This window comes from Bubalus kerabau, chromosome 11 (assembly GCF_029407905.1).
Source record: "Bubalus kerabau isolate K-KA32 ecotype Philippines breed swamp buffalo chromosome 11, PCC_UOA_SB_1v2, whole genome shotgun sequence".
Classification (NCBI taxonomy): domain Eukaryota; kingdom Metazoa; phylum Chordata; class Mammalia; order Artiodactyla; family Bovidae; genus Bubalus; species Bubalus kerabau.
The window spans coordinates 16421976-16443017 of NC_073634.1; the positions used below are offsets into that span (position 1 = coordinate 16421976).

General features: G+C 48.9%; 1 protein-coding gene and 1 long non-coding RNA gene across 3 annotated transcripts; one reads left to right on the top strand and one right to left on the bottom strand.

The window, feature by feature from the left end:
* Positions 1-1197: 1197 nt before the first annotated feature.
* NAGK (N-acetylglucosamine kinase) lies at positions 1198-10244 on the bottom strand. 2 transcript variants are annotated; one of them, XM_055539707.1, is made up of 10 exons: positions 10082-10244; positions 7965-8049; positions 7712-7810; positions 6802-6943; positions 5919-6029; positions 5117-5229; positions 3812-3899; positions 2740-2837; positions 2159-2237; positions 1198-1533 (listed from the first exon to the last, which is right to left on the bottom strand). In XM_055539707.1, exons 1-10 carry the CDS (start codon positions 10108-10110, stop codon positions 1343-1345), a joined length of 1035 nt encoding a protein of 344 aa, XP_055395682.1. In that variant the 5' UTR covers positions 10111-10244; the 3' UTR covers positions 1198-1342. The 2 variants fall into 2 exon arrangements, with proteins under 2 accessions (XP_055395682.1, XP_055395683.1); XM_055539708.1 differs by lacking the exon at positions 7965-8049 and having other exon boundaries at positions 10082-10215.
* A 141-nt stretch (positions 10245-10385) lies between these two features.
* Positions 10386-11274, top strand: LOC129622879 (uncharacterized). The gene is made up of 2 exons (XR_008700167.1): positions 10386-10553; positions 10961-11274. It is a non-coding gene; the product is annotated as an uncharacterized LOC129622879 (long non-coding RNA).
* Positions 11275-21042: the final 9768 nt, after the last annotated feature.

Genomic DNA, 21042 nt, shown 5'->3' on the forward strand with positions numbered 1-21042 from the left:
TGGTCGTGTATGGATGTAAGAGTTGGACTGTGAAGAAAGCTGAGCGCCAAAGAATTGATGCTTTTGAACTGTGGTGTTGGTCTTGAGAGTCCCCTGAACTGCAAGGAGATCCAACCAGTCCATCCTAAAGATCAATCCTGGGTGTTCATTGGAAGGACTGATGTTGAAGCTGAAACTCCAATACTTTGGCCACCTGATGCAGAGTTGACTCATTTGAAAAGACCCTGATGCTGGGAAAGATTGAGGGCAGGAGGAGAAGGGAACAACAGATGAGATGGTTGGATGGCATCACTGACTCAATGGACATGGATTTGAATGAACTCCGGGAGTTGGTGATGGACAGGGAGGCCTGGCGTGCTGTGGTTCATGGGGTCGGAAAGAGTCGGGCACGACTGAGTGACTCAACATGAAAGTGAAAGTGAAGTTGCTCAGTCGTGTCCGACTCTTTGCAACCCCATGGACTGTAGCCTACCAGGCTCCTCAGTCCATGGAATTTTCCAGCCAAGAGTACTGGAGTGGGTTGCCTTTTCCTTCTCCAGGGGATCTTCCCAACCCAGGGGTCGAACCTGGGTCTCCCGCATTACAGGCAGACGCTTTACCGTCTGAGCCACCAGGTTGGCACTAAAGTCAATCAAGCTGTGCTCCTCGCTGTGCTCTCAGACCTCCACTGTTCAACTGGAATAGTAGAGCCCTGACAGTGGTATGAAGTGATGGCTGTTCCCTGAAGAACGTAAGTATGTCTTATTTAAATTCTTCACCAATAGTTTCAGATTCTAAATCCAAAATCCAGTGAGGTAACAATTCTTCCAGATTAGAACTGTCTCCTGTCCCCTAAATCCTACTGGAAGTATCAAGAGAGGCTATGATACGTCTAAGGTTATTCCTGGTGATATTCCCCATGGAGAACACTTTGTTCCACTAAACATGGTCAGGCAAGGATTTTTACCCAGTATGACAGGAGAAAATTGAGATCACAGGTTAACTGGCGGCCACACGTCATGAGTATCTAGCATGAGGGGTAGGGGCAGCACACAGATGGATTATCTAACGGTGTGGTGAGCAGACTGCAGACCACAGGTCAAGCACCTGAGCATGGGGCTTTAAACCCCAAGCTAAACCATTTCAGAGCCCTCTGGGATACCTGCTGGCAAGTAAGCTGAGGATGTACACAGCAAATGTGCTTGGTAACAATCCAGCTGGGAGTGGTTAAAGTGCATTTATTTTCTTCTATATATGTTTCTTTTTTTACAAAAAAAAAAGGAAAAGGAGAAAAAGCCTCCTGCCTTCCAGCACCCAATGTCCACTGGGCTTGCTTAGAGAGGGTACAGCCAGGGCCGGTGCCCTAGGAGAAGGTATAGGAGTAGAAGGCAATGGCATTGGCACTGTAGTCCATGGGGAGGAGGTGCCCGATGTGCTTGGCCCCAAGGCTGGCCGCACCCAGGGCGGAGGAGTGTCGAAGCTTCAACAGGGTGAAGCCTGAGAAGGAGTTCTGAGCCTGGATCTCTCTGCCTTGGGTCAGCGCCAAAAGGAAACCTGGAGGAAAAAATGCAGAGGAGGTAAGAGACCAGGAAAAAGGTGGGGACAGAGGGAGGCAAAGAAGAGGGCCAGGCTCAGAGGCCTCCTGAGGGGACCCACGTGCCAAACCCCTCACAGATGGTGCAGCAGGCAGCAGAGACCCAGGGATGGCTGTGGGAGACTGGAGCCCATGGCCCCCCCGCCACCTGGGGGTTCCATCGGGTCCTAGAGCTACGGCAGTGTTATGAAAACCACACAGCCACTTAACAAGCTGCGAGGTAGAAGGCACACTTCTGCCCTTCGAGGTAGGATTATAATGACTGGGCTGTCACGACATGCTGGTCAGAAGCTCTGACTTCAAGTTAGATCTGTCTTTAATTTTTAAAAGGCGGGGCTTATTTAGTAAATCCTTTGGAAAAGAACTTTTTTTAAGAGTTCGAGGAAGCTGGATGGGACAGTGAAAAAAGGCTCCCTGGAAGAGTGAAGGTTGAGGGTCTTGGCCTGAGACATCAGTAGCCTGTCCAGGCCTCGGGGCCCAGGTCCCAAATCCTCCCCAAGGCAGGCAGTTTGCCCAGGCCACCCGCTTTCCAGCCCCATCCCTCACCCTTGCCCATCCCCACAAGGCCCCCCAGCCTATGGTCACCTTCCTTCAGCAGCTCCCAGCTCTTCCACACAGAGCCCACGCACAGGATGGGAAGGCCCATCTCTCCTTGGAATAAGACCTGGCAGAAAGCAGAAATGGAAATTGGGGGTGACCAAGCCTCGCCAGTGCCAGAGGGGGCAGTTTTTTAGGACCAACCCAACCTACCCTAGACACTCTCCCTCTAGCCAAGAGCCAGAAGGTGGACTCAAGGAAAAGGAAAATAGACTCATAAAGGCAAGGGAAAGAAGGGAAAGGAATAATGGGTTAAGGACCAACAGAGAGCAAGGAAAGAGAAGGGAGGGGAAGGGACAGAAGCAGGACTGAACGAGACGCAACAGCACAGACCCCACAGCCAGCCAATCTGTTATATATACAAACACCATGGGACCAGCCTCGAAGGGCAGGCACCGAACCAAACCATTTTTTGGTTACAGACTTCCCACAGAATTTTCCTCATACCCTACGTTACTTTAGAGTTGTATCCAGTTTACAAAGAGTTTGATGAGACCACCTCATCCTAACAGGAAAGAGCCGGATCTGGGTCAGCAGCTTCCCAACCTCCGATTCCCCCCTCAACTCACCGGGTCAATCTCAGGCAACACTGCCACCACATGTCTGCCCAGCATCTCCCCGGCCTTCCTGAAAATGTAACGGGAAAGGGCGTCTCCCTGCTGAGCGCCTGGGTGGGGAGGAGGAAACGCAGTGGGTGAGCACCGAGGGGGCTGCCGCCTTGTTCGCTTTCTCTGCGGCTTTCTCTGGGGGAGAGCCGACAGCTAGCAGAGGGCTCAGTCAGGAGTCGGGGCTCGCCTGCTGACAGGTGGTAAGCCAGCCTCCAGGTGGGCCTCTCGTCCTCACTCCCCCCGCCCCCACCAGGGACTTCCACCCCAGAATAGTGTCCTGCACAGACGTGGCTCACTCCAGACACTCAAGAAAGGGCGCCCCCCTTGGGCAAAACACTGGTGCCTGGTCTGTACTCTAACTTCACTGAGTCATTCAGTCTGTCCCTGCAGGTCTCTCAGCTCTGGGAAGCCAGAACTTGAACAGCTAGCTGGTACTGCTGTCGGGGCCCCCCACCCACCTCCAACAGTCTGCTGTTGGTCAGCCCAGCCCCTTCCCTGGCTCTGCTCTGAAAGGGCCTCAGGCCAGCAGGATCTAAGGGGGCCCTACAATGCCCTGAGGCTGCAGGAATCAGCCTCAGGGAAATGAGGGGAGTGTGGACCATACAGTGGAGAAAAAGCAATGTGCAGACACACGAGACCTCGCTCAACTTCTCCTGATACCCAACCAAATAAGCCTAACCTCTCTGTAATCCCCTAGTCCTCTGGGTATCACTGGATAAAAAAGAAAGTTATAGATTTGCCCAAAGGATAACTGCTTCATGAATGTCTCAGATACAGACATACAGCCTGCACAAGCCCTGATAGCTGTCAGGAAGAGAAACTGGCAACATAAAACAACTGTCCACACAACCTGAGCGTCCTTCTGCTCCCACCCTGTGGCCCACCAGTACGAAGGCCCATGGTGGCAGAAAACTAAGGTTGCTTGGTCAAAGGGAAACTGACTTCCAATCCCCATCTGAATCCTACTCCATCCTCCAAATAGGGAGGTCTTTGCAGAACAAAATCAGACAAAACCCTGCCCCATCTCCAGTACCTTCTGCAACTTTCCGGCAAAACCCAGCAAACCTGGATTTATCAAAGTCCCTATACAGGTGGGTGAGGATTCCTAGCCGATCTGGCACCTGGGAGACAGAGAGGGCACAAGACAGTCAGCAGAGGCAGAGGAAAATTCCCAGCCTGCCCACCCAGCTGGCCTTCCTGCTGTCTCTACTGTTATAAGAGCTGGAGTAATATTCATTTAAGCTTGAGAGAGTACAAGGATTGGAGATGTGTCGTTTGAGAGAAGTTCTCTGTTTTCCCCAGCATGGCATCTACTGCTCTTTAGGGGTCGCTTGAACACGACGCAGAGCGGTCTGGTCTCACCAGAGAGTGCTCTGTAGTTTCTTCAGGTGCTGACGATTACTGCTCACCGCACCTCCCCCTTAAATGGCACAGGGTAGATCAAAAAGAAACGGATTTGTTTTCCCCACACGTATTTCACCACAGGTTCATCTTCTATCACAACAAACTTACACACCCATGACGCCTTTGAAGGTCCCAAAGAATGAGGGACTCCCTAGACAACATTACTAAAACGGAAGGTGGGGGCACTAAAATTTGAGCATGTTAAGCATGTTACACACCCTTAGTCAATTAATCTTTGTAACGACTTAATGACTAAAGGATGAGAGAGGGAGGAGCAGACACATTAGTGGAGTTCAGAACCAATCTGCTGAGTCAGGTCAGACCCCTGCCTGCTCATAGGGCCCTCAGCCAGAGAGATGCCTATCAAATAAACTGATTTCCCTTCTCCTCTCCCCACCTCCACCTCTAGTGCAGCTAAAGGCAGCTGTTTCCTAACCCACTGCAAATGAGCACAGCTCAGCCAAGGGCAGTCAATCCCTGCCGCCCTGGGTGGGAGGCTGTACCTACCCAAGAACTCTCCCTGCCCACCTCTTTATCAGGCTCTCCTCCCTGACCACACAGGCCAGAGGTGGCTCATGGTCCATCGGACCTGATCAGACCGAATCTGCTGCCCCTGGGTCTGTGTGCACTGGCTCCCAATCTCACCCTGCACCTCTCCTTCCAGCCTAAAATGGCATCTGCCTTCACCTCCCCACAGAGTCTAGCTGCCCAAGGATGAAGTCTAGCTTGGCCCCACTCCTCATGCCTGCCACCCTCGGGGAAAGCAGCATCCACCTCATTCTGAATCCTGTCCCCACTGACGACTTCTCCATCCTCCAGCTCTGACCCACAGTTCACTCCGACTTCCCCGGCCCACCCAGTCCCTCTCCCGAATCCACTCCTGCTCCGTCTCCCACGGTCCTATCCACCCGGCATGTTTACTGGGTACAAGTACCTGGAAATAGTTGAACATGGCCTGTTTGACATAGCCAATGTCATGAGGAGCCGCCTCTAGGTTGTCGATGGAGTCAAACACTATTTTCACTGCTTGGTGTGCAATCCAGTAGGCTGCAGAGAGCAGAGAGGACTAAGAAGACAGGACAATCTCCCCAAGTTCACAGGGAAGGACACTCAGACCTAGACAGGGTTGGGTATTACAGAGAATTAGGTGCCCCGATTCCCAGTCTGGAGTCCTCTAATTAAACTGTATCTGATCGATATAAGGGAGAGCTGGAGGGGGAGATAGAACAGGTGAAGCTGTGTCACTTCCGCTCCCATCCCCAAATAAAGACCGGGTCAGCCAGCTGCGCCTAAAACCACTGTCGTCACGGCCAGGAACAAGACCATAACGGCCTTCATGAACATGTACACCTGCTACCTATAAAGAGGTGACGGTGGAAGGAGTTTCTATACCCCTTTCCCGCTAGCAGACTAGCATGCATCTCGTGACATCCATGGCCTTAACTTTCAGAGTGTCAGTTCCCTCCAAAGGACTCCAAAGGTCAACACAGATAGCAACAGCTGTTATGCTGAGGCATGAGTCTGAGTCCAGGGTGCAAGTTACTGCTGAAGAGCAGGGCCTGCCACTAACCCAGCATTTGCATCTCGACGATCTTAGTCATTACCCTGTGCTCAGATTCAGGCGCTGTCCCCCCAAGAGCCCCCAGGGGTCTTCAGGCTGAGGGGAGAGGAAGATGGGGAGCCGCAGGGAGGGAAGGTCCAGGACCCTGGGACAGGCCCACTCGGCGGGAGCTCACCTGAGCCCTCATCTCCCATCATGTGGCCCCAGCCGCCACAGCCGCTCTCAGAGCCGTCGGGGTTGATGAGCCTGCAGTTGGAGCCTGTCCCAGAGATGAGCACGATCCCACCTGGAAAGGGCACAGGAGGCTCAGCGTGGCTGACTCTGCACAGAGCTCACAGCTTCCAACTGAGGAAAGGACGGACAGAAACCAGCCCCAAGCAAATGGATCACCACCCAGCTCTGGGGAGAAAACCCAGCCCAGCTAGCTTCCCGCCTGAAGGCGGAGGGCCTGGGTCTCAAAAGAACTCCAGTCACACAGAGACCTTCTCCAAAGAGGAACCCGAGTCTGTGTCTCCGTGCCCAGCCAGCCTTCAAATGACTACCTGCTTTACTGAGTCCCTGCCATGTGCCAGGGGTTGTGTGAGACCCTGTTCACACAGTGCTACTCATTCAAGACTCTAAACCACCTTAAGAATACAATTATCCCCATTTTCTAGATGAGGAAATTGAAATTCAGAGAGTTCTGTAACTTCTCCAAGATGGGACAGTTGGCAAAACAGGCCATCTCATGATCCCATAGCTTTTACATTCCCAACAGTTCCTCCCAGTCTTTTCAGCACTGGCTGCTGTCCCCAGCCAGCTTCATCACTGCACGGCCCATTCCTCCTCTGCAGTGGACTCCTGTGTTTGACTCCTGTCTCACTTCCTCTGAAGATACCCTTCCTGCCCTCCCTCCTCTGCCTAGTCCTTGCTCTAGGCAAACTTCTGCTAATGAAAGGAGTGGGGGCCATGTGGAGGCTGCTCCCCAGACATTTGCAAGTCAAGTTCTGCCAGCTAAACCTAAGGGGCTTCCCCAAGAAAACCGGTTCTCAACCTCACCCCTCCCTCCACCTCCTCACCATCCGGCGTAGCTGTGGCGATGGAGCCGGCGGCATCGGTGGTGATTAAGTAGCTTTCACTCAGGTAGGGAAATCGGTCCCTCAGCTCCTCCATCAGCGTCTTCACCGCATCCTCCTGATCCCCACCGCTCAGAGATAGGCCCTAGGCCATGCGGGAGGTGAGCGAGCAAGCAGAAGCCCAGATCCAGCTCCTTTCTCAGCCCCCTCCCCTCCTGATGACTGCCCCTGCCTGCTACAGCTGGGCCTTCCCTGTTCATGCAGCCCAGTCCTCCTTCCACCCCACACAGTGCCTCAGCAGAAGGCTGAGGCTGCAAGAACCGGGACTGAGCATGGACAAGACAAGGGATTCAACACCACCAGGTTTGGAGCTGGGAAGGACAACAGCGCCCTTAGAAAAAACAGGCAGAGGAGCAAGCGGAGGAAAGAGGAGCTTGGTTTGGAATGCATGGCGTTTCGCCATGCCTGCAGGACATCTCACAAACACGTCCAGGGAGAAGCCAGAGCTACAGTGGCCTGAAAGTAAGCTCTGAGCCAGGAATATTAGCTAACATGTAATCAGCGCTCATGCATCAGGCTCTGTGCGAACCACTTTGGGATGTATCATGTCATTTTACTTTCCCAGCAACTGAGGTAGCTACTGTTATCTGCATTTCCCAAATGAAGAAACTGAGGCTTAGAGAAGATAAGTAACGTGCTGAGGGTCACCCAGATGTTGAGTGACAAAGCTGGGATTCAAACCAAGGCCTTAAGGCTCTCCAAAGCCCTTTGTTCTTCCAATCCTGTGGCTTGTAGGTGACAATGCAGCCACAAGAATGTACGTCTTTCCCTCTGCAGTCACCAGACTCCTCAAGTTCAAACTCACTGTCTCAGCGTTGCTGTGACCTAATTTCCAAGCGCTACCCAGACTCACCAAGCCTCGGAGAGGAACCAGAGGATCCACCCCTGCTTTCCGTTTGGCCCTGTTCACCATCTCGTTGATCCTCTCCACGCACTTGTCTGTCCCGATCAGCTGGCCCCAATCAAGGGAAGGAGGTGTTACAAAGGCGTGCATGACCTGTGTTGCCCCAAAGGCTGCTAAGTGAGTCCCCAGCCACCACCTTAACAGGAATTACAGAGAATAAAACCACAATCAAGCCTACTAGTCCCCTCGGTGTGGCCTTTACCCAGTGGTTTGTGCTGAGTCCATCCACTTCTGCCAGGATCTGCCCATCCTCTGAGAGTAAAAGGACCTTGGATCGTGTGCCTCCCCTACAGAACACAAGGGGGCACTCAGTCTTAACTCGGAAAAACCTGCAGATACAGCAAACCCTGTGCAGTCCTTGTCACAGGCAGAGCCCAGTGTGAGGGAGATAGCTTCAGCAAACCCAGTTACCACTCCCAAACCTTCCTCTGTGGCTGGGTGATTGCTATGCGCTTGGACTTCCGAAATGCAGTTCCCATTCAGCTTCCCTCGGGAGCATCCTACTTATCCTTCAAGACCCTTTGCCCTTGAAACCTCTGATGTGTGGCCAGCCAGCCACCAGAGCTCCATTAGTTCAGCCGTGTCAGTGTCCCCCACCCCACGCACCCCGGACTCCTCTGTATTAAAAGTGTGTTAAGCTGTTTTCCTGTCTGCCTCTCACTAAACTACAAGGTCCATGGGGTCAAGCTCTGGATCATTTCTTTACCCTCACACTTGGCACAGGTAGATAAAAGGAACGGCATGTCTCTCTACTTCTCTCACAATAGCTAAAGGTTGCCTTTAGCAGATTCAGCTGCCAAGGTCTTTAAGTCACCCTTGTAAGAGACACTGACCAGTTGGGAGGGAGAGTTAATATCTGCTTAAGCAACTAATGGTCAAATGCTGGGACATGGTAGTTTGGAGGGAGGTCTGTGGTGGTGTGATGTATGTTTCTTTATTGTTCAGTACTTTTAAGACTATCAGAAGAGGACACTGAAGACCTGCTGATCAAACTCAAAGATGACAAGAAGTTTCAAGGGGTAGTTAATGCATGAGGTGGCACACTGTCCCCAAAGAACTTAACAAACTGGTAAAAAGGTTTATATGTTACACACGAATATGACCAGGATGAATACAAACTTCTGTACTTAGTTTAAAAAACTGCGATAGATATAGGGCAGGAGAGATTGATCATAACCATGCACGTGAAAGAAAAGACTCTGGGGCCCATGTGTCTGCAGTGAGATGTGACTGTTATAGAAGTAATCCAAGCTCAGATTAAAAAATGCTCTAGCTCAGACAACAGCCACTCTCTACTCTGATCTGACACACCCAGATTCATAGAATGTTGTCACTGGCAGGGAATTTTAGCGATCATTCTATTCATTGCTCTTCTCACTTCACACATGTGGTAACTGAAGCCCAGACAGGGCAAAAGTCTTGCCCATGGTGATACTGAGGAGAAAAGTTACTACAAAAAGTCTGGCAGACAAGCTTCCCAGCAGGAAATATGCAAGAACAAGAGGGCTGGATCTAGTGTGAGGAGGCTTAAGTGCCGATAAGAACGGGGAGGATTAAACCAAAGAAAAGAATGGAGGGGTTTCAGACATCAGGACAGGCTAGCAGCTGTCCTGCTAGCCCCAGCTTCAGGTCGTGTGTGTGTGTGTGTGTGTGTGTGTGTGTGTGTGTGTGTGTCCCCGCGTCTGACTCTTTGCAACCCTATGGACTGTAGCCCACCAGGCTCCTCTGTCCATGGGGTTCTCCAAACAAGATTACTGGAGTGGGCTGCCATTTCCTCCTCCAAGGGATCTTCCCAACTTAGGAATGCAATGCGTCTCCTGCAGCGGCAAGCGGATTCTTCACCACTGCGCCACCTGTGATGTCCCTTAGATGCCAGATACCTTCTGGCAAAGCTCACTGTTCCGGATTCCACCACACTCCCGCTCCCCACCCCGAGTCCAGCAACTTCACACCTGACACCTGTTCTGCAAAACTCTCGGGAGCAGTAATGGAAAAAAGAAAGCTGCTCCAGCTGAACTCCGGTGGAGTGGGTCTTTCTTGCGAGAAAGGGGAGTGTTTCCGCCACAAAACACAAAGGACCCACCCGGGGTGTGGCCGTGGCAAACAGTGCCTGCAAAGTACTCGACCCAAGGGCACCGCTGCGCCTGCACACCTCCTCCGCAAGGCCCCGCAGCCCCAAAGCCCAGGTGACCGAACCCTCACTGAGGCGGGAGATCACCAGCCTGCCGGCCGGGCTACAACCTTCCTTTCGCCCCCTCTCCTCGTGCCAGAGTGGCCCAAGACGCCCCTCCCGGCCTCCCCGCTCCGGACCGCACTCACCCCTCTACGCCCCCGTACAGCGTAACCATGCTGCTGCTACCGCCACCGCGGATCCCGCCGTTCGCTTCCCTCCCGGCTGAGACTCCCTCCCTCTAGTCCACAGGGCACCGCTCCGCGTCACGTGAACACCGGTGCGGTCCAGCTGACTCCCGGCGCTCGTGCGTGGGGCGTGGCTCCGCGGCCCGCCCCCAGCCCCGGAGCGGCAGGTCGGGTTGGTGCACCCGGCGGGATAGTGGAGTCAGCGGCGGCTCCTGCAGGTTCCATTCCCACCTCCTGGGCCCTGCTTCTGGAGACGGATACGGGATCCCAAGTGCAGGAGCCCGAAAGGAGTGTTCAGGCTAGATCCCCCCGCCCCAGACCCGTCACCACCTTGCTTGCCCCTCACTGCCCGGAAGTTGGTGGCAGCTCCGCCTCGCGCATGCGCAAAGCTTGGGAGCCACGTAGACTGTAGGTGAAACGGATCTTGACGCAGGTCGGTGGCAGAGCCCCTTCGCGGTGTGGGATCGGGGATCCTTGGAAGTCTTAAAGAATTATCGCACTGGTCAACCCAACACATGCCCGACGATGGCAGAGTCACACCATGCGCCCATGAGTACCCACGCAGACTTTACACTTCGCTTCTGTGAATATTCGTAACCAAGAGTAACTAGAAGCGTCCTGGAAACCGAGAAGGGAGCGTTCAGCTTTTGCTGTCTTACAGAGAAAGTTGGGTTCTTTGTGGAGGCTATTTGGAGGCTGTAGTCTGCCAGGCAAACCAGCAGATTTGGTTTGTAAAATAAAACTCGTATTTTTTTGGCAAGAAAAATTTAAACTTCCAAAGTCTTATCTGCCCTTTGGTCTCCTCTCCCCCACCTATGGTGCGTTGTGTATCTGCGTTAGGCATGGACCTAGCCTCCGTGAACCTCCCCTTCGGCAGAAAAACCTGCTTAACCATGAAGAGCAAAATTCTGGCATCAGTAAGACGACTCCTTAAAGATAACACTTATTCTTGATGGGGGTCACATGGCACTTAGATCTGGATTCCGTAAACTGTCAATAATATGTCATTTAATGTACAGCTGTTTTTCAAAAAATTTGTATTACTGTGCTTCGACTTCTAACAGGTGAAACAATTCTTAGAGCTTTCTGAGATGCTCTTCTTGAGTTAATAATCATCAAATTTGGCTCGAATAAAGTTTTCCACTTCTTTCTTAGATCGACTGATTGTTTTGTTGTTGTTGACAGGATTTAGAAGCCTTTTGATACCTTCCAGCCACCACTGAGCTCTCATTCTTTATAGGGGTGGGGACAGGGAAAGGGAGGTCGGAAGGGGACAATACTAGTCAGGTCTGGGAGTCAAGCCGGGGCACCTGCACACCTCCGTGGGCATCTCCAGGCGGTTCTGGGCAGCAGCTTGGGCTAGGAGGGCAGTCAGCTGCCATTAGCATCTCTTCAGGAACATCAGTCTAGGGAGAGGGGCTTCACATGGCAATTCTCAAGCTAGCCTGTCTCAATTCTCCACCCACATCTCCGGGACATGCCTGCTGATCTTATAAAAGAAGCCCAGCACTAGGCGCCTCTTCCCCTGACAGCCAACTGGATCTGTTTGTGCTTTGAACATTTGGGGCATGTGTGCTTTTTAAACTAGAAAAGAGGAGTCTTTTCATTTCTTACCTATTTGGGACTCTGAAATACTTCAGTTTAACCCCTAAGAGTACTTAAAAGTAGAGCCCTACATTATAGAGCGTATCTGAGAGACGGGTAGGATTTTTTTAAGCCCCCTGTATCATTTACATCCATAGTACTTCAGACCTGGAATGTGTTTATCCAAAGCACATTTTTAGAATAATGGAAGTAAAATATTCTGGTGAGATTAAACTGGCAGGATTTTTGAAGAGGAAATTGTAGATAGATTTTGAAAGAACTGTTCCTTTTCATGCCAGGGCTGATCTCCTTTAGAATGGACTGGTTGGATCTGCATGCAGTCCAAGGGACTCTCAAGAGTCTTCTCCAATGAGCCTTCGGATCTATGTATATGATAATATTAAAGTTTCACTTTGTACTTCTTGTTAGAAAAGGAAGCACAAGAAATGTTTGAAGATAAGAATTGAGTTCACCATTTGCTAGTGGATGACCTTGAGCAAAGTACACAGAATTGCTGATGCTTTTCCTCTGTGAAATGGAGATGTTAAACAGCCACCTACTCTGACTTACATGGGATTTATATATCAAAAGGGTTGTGGAAATCAAAGTACTACATAGATCTTAACTAATTTTTATTGGCGTTGCTAATTAATGTCTGCCGCCCAACAAAGTAGCCACAGGTGACTATTAAGCACTTGAAATATGGCTAGTCCAAATGAGATGCACTGTGAGTATAAAATACAGGACTGCCAAGATTTAGTACCAAGACAGAATATAAAAGTATCTCCTGTAATTTTTACACAAGTGACATGTTGATATTATTTGGAGATAGTGAATTAAAACGATATGTTATTAAATTTTGCCAGTCTGTTTTATCTTTTTTTAATATAGTTACTAGAAATTTTAAAAATTACATATGTGACTCACATTTCTACTGCATGTGCATAAATGTTAAGTTGCTTCAATCAATTCAATCATGAATGTTAAGTTGCTTCCAACTCTTTGCAACCTGATGAACTGTAGCCCACAAGACTCCTCTGTCCATGGGATTCTCCAGGCAAGAATACTGGAGTGGGTTGCCATGCCTTCCTCTAGGGGATCTTCCCGACCCAGGAATTGAACCCACATCTCTTACATCTCCTGCTTTGGCAGAAAGATTCTTTACCACTCAGTTCAGTTCAGTCGCTCAGTCGTGTCCGACTCTTTGCTATCCCATGAATTGCTCAGCACACCAGGCCTCCCTATCCATCACCAACTCCCGGAGTTTACTCAAACTCATGTCCATTGAGTCGGTGGCCATCCAGCCATCTCATCCTCTGTCGTCCCCTTCTCCTCCTGCCCCCAATCCCTCCCAGCATCAGAGTCTTTTCCAATGAGTCAACTTTTCCCATGAGGTGGCCAAAGTATTGGAGTTTCAGCTTTAGCATCAGTCCTTCCAATGAGCACCCAGGGCTGATCTCCTTTAGAATGGACTGGTTGGATCTCCTTGCAGTCCAAGGGACTCTCAAGAGTCTTCTCCAACACCATAGTTCAAAAGCATCAATTCTTCAGTGCTCAGCTTTCTTCACAGTCCAACTCTCACATCCATACATGACCACAGGAAAAACCATAGCCTTGACTAGATGGACCTTTGTTGGCAAAGTAATGTCTCTGCTTTTCAATATGCTATCTAGGTTGGTCATAACTTTGCTTCCAAGGAGTAAGCATCTTAATTTCATGGCTGCAATCACCATCTGCAGTAATTTTGGAGCCCAAAAAAATAAAGTCAGCCACTGTTTCCACTGTTTCCCCATCTATTTCCCATGAAGTGAAGGGACCAGATGCCATGATCTTCGTTTTCTGAATGTTGAGGTTTAAGCCAACTTTTTCACTCTCCTCTTTCACTTTCATTAAGAGGCTTTTTAGTTCCTCTTCACTTTCTGCCATAAGGATGGTGTCATCTGCATATCTGAGGTTATTGATATTTCTCCAGGCAATCTTGATTCCAGCTTGTGCTTCTTCCAGTCCAGCGTTTCTCATGATGTACTCTGCATATAAGTTAAACAAGCAGGGTGACAATATACAGCCTTGACATACTCCTTTTTCTATTTGGAACCGTCTGTTGTTCCATGTCCAGTTCTAACTGTTGATTCCTGACCTGCATATAGGTTTCTCAAGAGGCAGGTCAGGTGGTCTGGTATTTCCATCTCTTGAAGAATTTTCCACAGTTTATTGTGATCCACACAGTCAAAGGCTTTGGCATAGTCTTTACCACTAGCATTGTGCTATTCTGTATCCTGTCTCCTAGCCATCTGGGCCAGAATATTTCAAAGTTTTTAAGTACCTATTTATGAAATAGGATTGATTTAAAGAAGAAAACTGTTGAATAAATGACTATACATTTGTGTTGTACATTAAAGTTCTATAAAGTTATTTTATGTATCTTTATCTCATTTGATCATTCCAACAACCCCATGAAAATAGCAGATTTCTAACCACATATTACAAATGAGGAAACTGTGAAATCAAAGTAATTAGCTTAGGCTCACACAAATAAAAGATGTTGCTTAAAATGGGTGTGGGTAGTTACTGTAATGGGAAGGAAATAAAGATGTTGCAATGCAGACAAGTGTTAACGGCTATATAGCTTTGCAAAGGTGTAGCGCCCCTTTGTACTGGCCTTGCAATGCCCCAGCAGCTGCTCCTGTGATGCTCACAAGATTGGTAAAGTCCTCCAAGAATCTGCAAGCCAGTTTCATTCTCTGTCTTCTCTACTTAATCCCCATGACTCCAGGGAGGCCATATTTCCTGAGGAGTGGGGGAGGGGTCAGGTAAAATAGATAGTGGAAAAGTATCTTCCCTCCCAAATCCGCTTATGATTTTGGAGCAGGGGGTCTGAGGATCCAAGACACTCAAAAGGGTATGTTGGCTTGGTTCATGAAAGCACAATCACATCTCTTTTCACTCAGCACTGTATTTCCTGGGCTAACCTCAGTATTAGGCATATAATAGGACGTCCATGAATGGTTTTAAGAGTACTTATAAACTATAAAGCACTGTACCACAAATATGAGAGGTAGTTAATACTACTATGAACTAAAGACGGAAGCAAGCAGATTCTGCAGCAGAGATGTTTTGCAGAACAAACTGGGGAGAGGAAGACGTTTGGAGAAAATAGAAGTGAAATTGTGAACTGGGGAAGTGGGCACTGGACAAGTAGTCACGGGGCCTCAGAGGGATTGAGCCCTAATGTGTCCTGCACGTGTGACCTCAGCACTGTGCTCTAGGATAATTAATCTGGCAGGTTCCTTACAGCAGGACAAATGGGAGGGAAGAGCCTGGAGCAGGAAGATACTCAGAAAGCTGGGGCAATGACTCAGGCAAGAGATGAACAAGGAAGTGATGAGGAGCAGTGATGAGGAGCAGGGCAGAAGTCATGGGGAGGGATTGAAGTTGGGTGGGGATCATGCTGACCTTGTCCTTTGTTGTTCTAGGATGAGAGCAGAGACAGGCTGGAGTTGGCTTCTTACAGGGAAAGAGAGAGGGGTGAGGGGCTGCCTGATTAAGGGCGGAGGTGGGACTCTGAGGCTGGTAGCTGGAAGGCAAGAGCTCTTCCACACCTATAGGTCCACCAGGAACAATCCAGAAGGGGTGAGGTGTCCAAAGAAGCAAGTATGGATGATTGTACACAGTCTGCCCTTCAAGCCTCTCTGCCTTGATCTGAAGCGGTTCTTAAAGGGGGGGCCTTAGGTCAAGCCAGCTATCCCAGAAAATCAGGTTGGTTTTCTCCCTCTTCCTAGGCACGAGGGTGTTTATATATGTGTTTATATGCATGTTTTGGCTTGTATTGATCTATATGTAGATATATATATATATATATATTTGTATTACTTATTTGTATATGTTCTAAGTGACTAAATTCATCTACAAGGGCATGTATTTGAGATTGTATCTTTATGCATGTTTCTGTATTAGTGTATGTACAGAATTAGCATTTCAGTTCTCAAAGGAACCTAAACAGTCCTGCACATCTAGGTACCTCTGAGTGGCTGCATAGGTGTACAAGTGTAACTTTGCCCATTGTGCTGGAGCTGGCCCGCACTAGATCACAAAGAGCTAATTGTGCATATTTTTCTAACTGTTCAGTGATATGGCATTGTTAGCTCTAAATTACCATCGTGGGAGTATTTACAGCACAGAAATCAGCAACTGGTACCAATCACATTGTTGTTATTTTTATTTCCCAGAAAGCTGGCTGTTAGACCGTTAGCAGCACACACTGGATAGATGTTTGCCGTGTGTGAGAGCAACGGTGGTCTCTGGTCTGTGTACCCCAGTATAGAAGTACATACGTGAAAGCATATCCTGTGTAATGGGTCCATTATTTTAGACTACAGACTTGGGGGTTCAAAATGCACCTGTTTTCCTACAACTAAGCATAATTTCTGTCTCAACCCTTCACTCTTAATCAAGCCGCTTACAGGAGAACTCAGTGATTTCAGGTTTCGGTTTAGACTGACTGACCTCTCGTTCTTCCTCCTCTTGGTTTCTCACGCTTGTGTCTAAGGGCCAGGGGGCTGTGGGTAAGGGCAGCTCCAGGCATCTGCTGAGATCTGAGGTTTTCCCTTCAGGGTCTTTGCTCATTTGCATCCAGTCTCCTAACAGCTCCTGAGATTCCCTCGGCCCATGAAGCATCCAGTTTCCCAGAGCACACTGCCATTTTTGAAACCTATCCTCTTGGCAGGTGTCAGGGCAGGCTCTTTCCCTTCTCCTGGGCACCTGGACTCTCCCTGCAGTCTGCTGCATACAGGAATCACAGAAGAAGAGAAGCAGCATCGCATCCCCTAACCACAAAGTCCCTGATAAGATAAATCTTACCGAGGCTGAAACTCCAGAGGTCAGGGGCCAAGATTTGAACCAGTTTGAACCAGTTCTCTCTGACTCCAAAGCCTTTTCCATTCTACCAGACGGGCCAAATTCTCCATGGATTTGGAGCACTTGGTACATGCTTTCGGTCATGAAATGAAGTGAAGTGTTAGTCGCTCAGTCCTGTCTGACTCTGCAATGCCATGGATTGTAGCCTGCCAGGCTCCTCTGTCCATGGGATTTCCCAGGCAAGAATACTGGAGTGGGTTGCCATTCCATTCCCCAGGGGATCTTCCCAACCCAGGTATCGAACCTGGGTCATGATGCGTGCTCAAATAATTATAGAATTCCCAGTTTCATCATTCGACTTTGCAGCAGCTGGTACCTCTCCTGACACTATGGTACAACAGGAACCCCAGAAATAAGTGTGTGTGGAGGGAGGGCTGTGAGCTGAACTTCTAGGAAGTCTGTCACATGTAAAGCCAGTGGTAAACGTTTCACCAACTCCTATTTCCCAGTTTGTCCCACTCCTTTATTAGGGTTTAGTCTTTCTGAACATTCCTAATTTTTACTTGTTCCTAATCTCTGCTGCTGCTGCTGCTAAGTCACTTCAGTCATGTCCGACTCAGTGCAACGCCATAGATGGCAGCCCACCAGGTTCCCCTGTCCCTGGGATTCTCCAGGCAAGAACACTGGAATGGGTTGCCATTTCCTTCTCCAACGCATGAAAGTGAAAAGTGAAAGTGAAGTCACTCAGTCGTATCTGACTCTTTGCGACCCCATGGACTGCAGCCCACCAGGCTCCTCCTTCCATGGGATTTTCCAGGCAAGAGTACTGGAATGGGGTGCCATTGCCTTCTCCACCCTAATCTCTAGTCTGTTACTAAATTTTCTTTTCTGCCCCTAACTCTGAATGAACTACCTTTTGCACCTATTATCCTTTGACTCTATGCTAATCACATCCTGTATCTGGTGCTTACCTTTATGGCAGTCTCATCACAGACCACCACTCTTAGTTTTCCTCTTTTTGAATTATAAAGAGAAGGCTGCAGGGCCACCAGACTGCCAGACTCAATTACTGAGTTACTGACTCCAGCCTATGACTGTTTTGGAAACAATGGATAGGAAGAATACAAGATCCTTACACCTTTGTTCCTCATCAGACCCCGGACTGCAAGCCCTCATCTTATATAAAGCCCCTAGACTCCTTATGGGAAGGGGGCCCACAGTCCTTGAGGTATGAGCCTACTGTGGTCCCCTCCTCCACTGGCTGAGGATTAAAGGCACCTTTCTATTTCCTTCAAACTTTCTTTGTCTTTTTATTCGGCTTCCGTGGGCAGAGAAAGCCAAGATTTTGGTGGGCAACAGAAGCAGTGACTGATTTCATTGTTTTGGGCTCCAAAATCACTGCAGACAGTGACTGCAGCCGTGAAATTAAAAGATGCTTGCTCCTTGGAAGAAAAGCTATGACCAATCTAGACAGCATATTAAAATGCAGAGACATCACTTTGCTGATGAAGGTCCCTCTAGTTAAAGCTATGGTTTTTCCAGTAGTCATGTACAGATGTGAGAGTTGGACCATAAGGAAGGCTGAGTGCCAAACAATTGTTGCTTTCAAACTGTGGTGCTGGAGAAGACTCTTGAGGCCCCCTTGGACACCAAGGAGATCAAATCAGTCAATCCTAAATGAAATCAACCCTGAATATTCATTGGAAGGACTGATGCTGAAGTTCCAATACTTTGGCCACATGATGCAAAGATCCAACTTGTCGGAAACGACCGTGATGCTGGGAAAGATTCAAGGCAAAAGGAGAAGAGGGCCGCAGAGGATGAGATGGTTAGGTAGCACTACGGACTCAATTGACATGAATTTGAGCCAACTCCAGGAGATAGTGAAGGACAGGGGAGTCTGGTGTGCTGCAGTCCATGGGGTTTCAAAGAGTCAGACACCACTGAGTGACCAAACCACAGCAATAACAAATCATCCCACTCATCCCACTCATTATGAAATCACCCAACCTATAAAAACTAGCCACCTTGTGTTTCCAGGCCTCTTTTATCTTCTGAGATGGCCCACATTCTGTCTGCAGAATGTGTATCTCCCCCAAATAAACCTTCTTTCTCTTTACTATGGCTTGTTCTTGAATTCTTTCCTGTGCAAAGCTAAGAACCTAGTCCCAGGGACTCATCTGAGACCTGGGAAGTGACCATCCTCTCATGCCCCACACTCTTTCTTGCAAAGCTTAATCAGTTAAAACAGTGCCTTTCATGATGACCTGCCTGCCGATCTCAAAGGGCTTCAACTGGAGCCAATCCCTGCTATTTCAATAGCTGTTAAGAAATTGGGAGACCAATGGTCTGGTTTGCTCAGAACTGAGGGACTTCATCTTATTTAAAAATAGGATGAGTTTGTCACTCTGAAAAAAAAAATCACTCCTGGAGAGGAGTCCTAGGGCAACTCTGTCAGTTGCCCCAATGACCCAAGACAGATTTTATGGCTCAGGTGTCTTTAGGAGGAGAAATGCTGAGTTTTCAGTTCAATAAAATTGTCTTCCAGTAATTTAAGAGAGCAGGATTTACATGTCACTGCAAATAAGAGAATGAGGTATTGTTCCACAGATCAATTCAGCATTGTTTCCCAAATGATGTTTCCGTGAGAGATGTTCATTGGTACTTCCAGAACAGTGTTCCTGTGGTCCCTCAGAATACTGAGTCCTCTTTAGTCTTCCTGCCCCACCCTTATCCTGGGGAGTCCTGTTGCCCATCAACACATTAAGGCTCAGAAAAGCCCCAAAGGAAAACAACCAGTTTCATCCTGTTTAATGGCTCAATAAGCAAGGATACGTGTGCTGACTTAAAAAAAAAAAAAAAAAAAAGCACAACGTGAGAGTTACAAGTCTTTATTTCAGGCAAAATAAGGCCTTCAGTCCAGGAGATAGCAGCTTAGATAGATCTGGGAAACTGCTCCAAAGAGGCAGGGGGTCGGGGGGAAAGTCAGTGTATATATGTGATTTTGGGCAAAGGTGGAATACATACAATCAAGCATGTAATTTTCCAGAAGATTTCTGCTAGTCTCATGAAAGCCTTCACTAGCCATGAGGAACAGTGTCACCGTGATGGATTTTAGAGCTTATCTAGATATGAGGAGACACAAAAGTTGGGCTCATAAAATCAGTCCTAAGAATATCTATCCAAAGATCTGCTCTGCCAGTTTTCCTGGAGAACAGAGTGCCTCATTTCAGCTCTCCACCTTGAACTCCTTTCAGGGGGGTCTTAAAGGTCAGCAACAACACACGATTTAACCCTTATAGAGGTAGATGGCAAGCACCCATGGCAAGTGCCAATTTGTAGTTGACACTTGTGCCAAGGAAGTCTTATCTCACAAGAGGTGAGGTGCCTAATATCTCTGCCCCTCCAACACACACATGGACACACACATACACACACACACATTTTCTTTTAATTCCAGTTTGAAAACTCTGGAAGAGAATATTGATCTACAGGGTTATCTGTTTTATGGTTCTGGAGGCCTTTTCCAGCTCAGTGATCTCATAGGGTAATCCAGTTGGAAGTGTATTTTCTATTATTCACTTTCTTTCTTTTTCTCTCTGATCATCCACTGGCATTTAAAAGTTGGGCTTTTCAGCTCTCCAAGCCGCCTCACCCTAGAGTCCCAGGTGTACATTGTTTCCCTCTGGGTTGGAACCCCCAGCAGCCCTGGACCATTTCCCAGAGCCCAGTCATCTCTGCTGGAGGCCCAAGGCCTGGGGAAGATGGACAAAGCCATGGCCCAGCCAGGTGGGCCTTGCCCTCCTCCACGCCTTCCCTTCCTCTTACCTCCTTCTCTGGGGCAACACAGAATCTTTTCCCCAAATACTGGCTCAGGAAGACCTTGGCTGGCCCCAGCCTTTTCTGAGTCCTAAGGAGGAAGGGCAGTGTGGCCTTCAGCTCTCCAGACATAGAGCAAGGGCATGACTGGCTTAGGAAGTGTTGCCCAGAGCCTCTTTTGGTCCTTCCCCAATGTCTTGCCTCTCTCTGAGTGGTGGAATATATCAAAGGAGGCCATTGGAGTGGATGACCAGGTGGGATTTTGTTGTTGTTTTTTGCAGTCATGAACCCCTGAGCTAGGGCATTGAGGGGTGAAAGGCAGGAGGAGCATGCTAGCACCCAAATATGCCGAGTTCTGCAATCCCCTGAGTAGGATAGATGGGGTAAGGATGTAGACAAAGGTTATAAGATCTGGCCAGAGTATCAGGAGGGTCCTTCCTGAAGGAGGCAGGATTCGGGGACGGATTACAGAGTGGGAGGTATTCTAATCCCAAACTGATGGGAGACTTTGGGTCCTGGTGAAAGTGTGAAGGGGTCCAAGATGGGCTCTGGAGGCATGAAAGGTGGGCATGAGGTAGGTATCCCTTTCAGGAGGCCAAGTCTTAAGCTTTCTCATGGCCTGGGCACTGCCCCAGTCTCCACCATCAAGCCTCATTGAGAGGAAC